Source organism: Papilio polytes, unplaced genomic scaffold (genome assembly GCF_000836215.1).
Source record: "Papilio polytes unplaced genomic scaffold, Ppol_1.0 DF823957.1, whole genome shotgun sequence".
Taxonomy (NCBI): domain Eukaryota; kingdom Metazoa; phylum Arthropoda; class Insecta; order Lepidoptera; family Papilionidae; genus Papilio; species Papilio polytes.
In genome coordinates, this window is record NW_013525247.1 from 102,764 (window position 1) to 107,054 (window position 4,291).

General features: G+C 37.8%; 1 protein-coding gene across 1 annotated transcript in view; it reads right to left on the reverse strand.

The window, feature by feature from the left end:
• LOC106101743 (basement membrane-specific heparan sulfate proteoglycan core protein-like) overlaps positions 1–4,285 on the reverse strand; it is a 19,006-nt gene extending 14,721 nt beyond the window's left edge. Inside the window, exons 1-10 of the mRNA XM_013281066.1 lie at positions 4,177–4,285; positions 3,787–4,002; positions 3,403–3,678; positions 3,007–3,115; positions 2,814–2,905; positions 2,205–2,438; positions 1,675–1,768; positions 1,121–1,230; positions 605–782; positions 271–492 (exon numbers count right to left, since the gene is read on the reverse strand). Coding sequence (XP_013136520.1) covers positions 271–492; positions 605–782; positions 1,121–1,230; positions 1,675–1,768; positions 2,205–2,438; positions 2,814–2,905; positions 3,007–3,115; positions 3,403–3,563 — 1,200 coding nt within the window. The 5' untranslated portion in view covers positions 3,564–3,678; positions 3,787–4,002; positions 4,177–4,285. The remainder of the gene's footprint in view (positions 1–270; positions 493–604; positions 783–1,120; positions 1,231–1,674; positions 1,769–2,204; positions 2,439–2,813; positions 2,906–3,006; positions 3,116–3,402; positions 3,679–3,786; positions 4,003–4,176) is intronic.
• Positions 4,286–4,291: the final 6 nt, after the last annotated feature.

The window sequence follows — 4,291 nt, forward strand, 5'->3', positions numbered from 1 at the left end:
TTTTTTAACTTTGTTTAACTTTTAATTTAACTATTTTTATTTTTATAACTTTAATGCAGAACTGAAATAAAGGCTATTTTATTTTTATTTATTATTTATTTATTTATAATTACACATAAAATTATCTTTATTATACTTATTAGTCTAGATAAGGATGTATAGGTAACTCTCCACGATCCTCACTTCTTACGGAAAATAGATCTAGACTCGCAGGGTGTACAACAGCGCAAAATAAAATGTACTAAAAAAACGCCTCTATTGCATCATTACTTTAAGTTTAAATATCAAATACATCTTACCCGGGAAGACGGGCAGTGACCAGTACAAGTCCTGATTCGGAGGCTTGGTGAAGACATATCTGAGCTCGCTTTCGATAGGCACGGAGACGAACTGGTCGTTGATGACTACGGAGCCTTGCAAGTCCATCAGAGTGTATCCAACCCTGTCGCCGAACACTGGCGCCGCAAGCTGTATGCGCGAGTAGTGTGTTGCCTGATAATTAAGAGAATATTAATACTGGTTATTGAACGGATACACCACAATTTTCTAAAGAAAAAATCTTGAAATGTAATATGATTTTCATAAGAGTTATATGGTGACTTACTTCATGGCACTCAGTTGTAGCCCCTGAACAATAGCAGGAATGGCAGCCGAGAGGGTTGTCGGAGTCAAGGCCGAAGGTACCAGGTCGGCAGCGATCGCAAGACTGGCCTTCCACGTTCTGCTTGCAGCGACAGTAACCTTGACTATCGCACGAACCCTCTGCCCCGCGGGAATCACAACTGTAAGAGAAGCAGAAAATTCACGTTAGTTCGTGGTTCGTTAATTCACAGCATTTTAATGTTTAAAACACCACCTGTTAAAGCGGATACATGTAGGCCAGTTCTAGTAGCCGTCACGTCGTATTAAGCAGTCGACGAACGGCCAGCTGCTAGTTGTGACTGTGTAAATTGTCTTTTATGGTAAACGACAACTAATGATCGTGTAACTTTTAAACCAATCCGTGGAGACCATTTAATTTAAATTATACCTACTTCTAGAATTGTGTTTTTGGATTTTTCATTAGTTTAGTTTTAGTTAGGCCCCACAAATTAATTTATTTCGGCACAATTATACTTACTAGCATGAAGGCGATGTCGTGGACTCATACACACAGTTGCCGGAAGCGTCCTTTACGTAGCCTGGCTTGCAGAACTCGCAGCTAGGACCATCGGTGTTATGGGCGCAGTCCTACAAAACATTTCGTCTTTCACTTATGGTAACATAATACGCACAGTGTAGAAATATGAACATCTTAGCTTAAACATTTTCGCCAATGGACCGCAAAAGTACGCGTTCTCTATTTAGAGCTACGGTGTCTAAAGTTCAAGTTGCTATGATGATTGCCAACCTTCGTTTCAAGATGGTACCAAAAGAACATACTGACGCACGTTCTTGGTGTACATTTAGTTTAAGAAATCTACCAATTAACGACAGAAAAATAGCAAATAGAGTAACTAATAGGATCCATAGGCTGTAACTTATACGCATTGTAGTTAGAAGCGTTGTCTCTGTCCCGTTTATCTACATATATTATCATTAAACAATTATAGTTTTATTCATGACGGTAATGAATAATGAATTATAATAGTGTTTTTTTTATATATTAATCTACGCGGCATAAATGATACTTACAAAACACTCACGGGTCTCCGGGTGACACATTGACGAGTGGCCGTTGCACTCGCATGGTTCACAGACCTTTAGATATAATCCTCTCTCCAAGCTCCTAAAAACATGATGAAATATATGGTTAACAATAAGTATCAGATATTAACTTTACTTCGAGATTAGACGTAACTTCGTCAAGGTAAAAAAAACCTAAATTCTATTTTATTTTTGTATTAATTTTCACCCAGATACGTTAAACCGTTTGGGTTATCTTATTAATCTTACTAATATTATAAATGTGAAAGTTTAGATGGATGGATGATTGTTAGAGTTTGTAGCCTAAACGGCTGAACGGATTTCGATGAAATTTGACATAGATGTAGTGGATCCTCAGGAAGAAAACATAGGCTATTCAGTTTTGTTTTTTTCAATCCCACGCGAACGGAATTGCGGGCGAAAGCTAGTATGTAATAAACATACCTACATCCATCCAAATTTTCGCAATAATATTATGTGTGAATGTTGTGTTGTAGTAAGTATGTATTGCAACTAACCTTGTGTATCCAGGCGCACAGTTTTCGCAAGATGTACCAATATAGCCTTCGGGGCAGACGCATTGCTCTACATGAAGGGCTAAACGTCCATTGCCGTTGGCCTCTGCGATCTCAAGGCTCGCAGTAGATATCGGTGACACGTCATTCGTGGAATATGTCGCTTTTATTAATATAGTCTTCAAATGAGATAACGCTAACAGGAAGTGTATACGAGACACCTCTTTGCCGTCAGGTCTGGAAATAGACAAATGAATTACCTATGCTTGAAAAGATGTTATACAGCCGGATACTTCAGTGGTACTTATAGTAGTACTACTTTTTGATAGCTAGATTACGTTAAGTCTTTACAGTATTCTATACACTGGTATTCCAGAGTAACCTAAAGATTCGATTAAAAGAAATTGGATTCGTAAATTATAGAATGAAAGAGTTCATCTTCCATATTGCTGAAACAATTATTTCTGATACTTTTCTTCTTTTTTCACAAAGTTTATAGCATAAAATACATCAGAATTATTTCAATATTTAGTATGTGTACACACATAAATGTATATAGTTTGTTTGTTTAGATTTAGTTAAAAAACATTATAAAATTTATTACATAGTTACCTTTGCCATCCTTTTTCCAAAAGTTGCACGCTAGCTGTTAATGTGCCGTCGCTATTTGGTTCAAAGTTACCGAAGTAGTGGAAAGTAACATCCTGTAAAATGTATTTTTAATTTATAACAGTTATGAAATATAATTTAATGTTGTAAGTTTTAGTTAATAATTATTTTTCTAATAAATAAATGTTATACTAACGCTGATGAGTTGTATATCTGCAGCATTATTTCTAGTTCCATAAGGTGATACGTTAATGATGGTGTAGTTCAAATACCCTCCATATGACGTCACTTTGTCGCCGGCGTAACTGAAAAAATTGTTATAGGTCATTTACCGGATAAGCAGAACTAGATATAAAAACATATTTATAACAAAAACATTTAATAACAACTTTTTTCTCAATTTCACGATTTAAATTGCATTTAAATGTACTGTCTTGGTACATATTGCTTTTTAAAGGGGACGAATGCGTCAAACTTCAAGGATTAAATTAGTAGCAACAAAGTAACTAATGATACAACGAAAAGTTAATAAATTTAGGAAATCCTATTAAGGCCCTATTGTCCTTTTAAATGTTATTGTAGCAATTGGTACCTGGGTGGTAAACTCCAGTAGTAGATGGCAGGTCTTGATCTATCAACTTCTGGTAAAAGGACCTCTCCTCGTTGTAGGCTTGGTCGCAACTCAGTTTCCACTGGGGCGTTGTATCTTATAGCGCCGGCTCTGCTCGAGGGGGCGCTGGAGTACACTTTCATTTGGTTTACAACGTTAGGTACATTAAAGCTGACGGTAGTCGCCCTTCTGCGCAGGTTGGTGCTGCTTGTACATTGCTGAGACACCCCAGAACAGAAGCAAGGAGCACAACCTTGTCTGCAATAACACCACAATTATAACATTAGCGATGACCGGCGAACATTTACATGTCAAAAGTAATTAATTAAGCACATCTAAATGTAACGTTTAATTTAAATATCGAACCTGAAGTCTTGGGAGAGATAGAAAGAGCCATTCTTGCATCGATCGCAGAAGCGACCCTCCACGTTGTCTTTGCAAATGCATTCGTCGGGTGGTCGGACGACACTGGTGCCTTCGGGGTTGCAATTGTCAGTCGGCTTGGGTTTACACGAGTCGCCCGGTACCAGTGGATTGCCGACATAGCCCGCAGCGCAGTAGGCACATTGCGTGCCCTCGTATCTGCAAATTAACTTACATACAGTACTCACATATATGTTATGTTTGATCTTAAAAGTTGTTGAATCTAAAGAAAAACATTGCAGCTTTTACGATGTCGAATATGGCTTAAATTAAATTATTTAAATTTTAACGGAAGGTATACAACATAATTGGTGATTTATTAGCTGTACTTACCCAGGGAAACAATCGCAGGTGACTTGACCGCCGGGTCCAATAGAACAGGAGGTCGCAAATCTGTTTCCGGTGTTGGTGAGCGGGCAGGGGCAAGGCTTGCACTCGTAGCCACTAT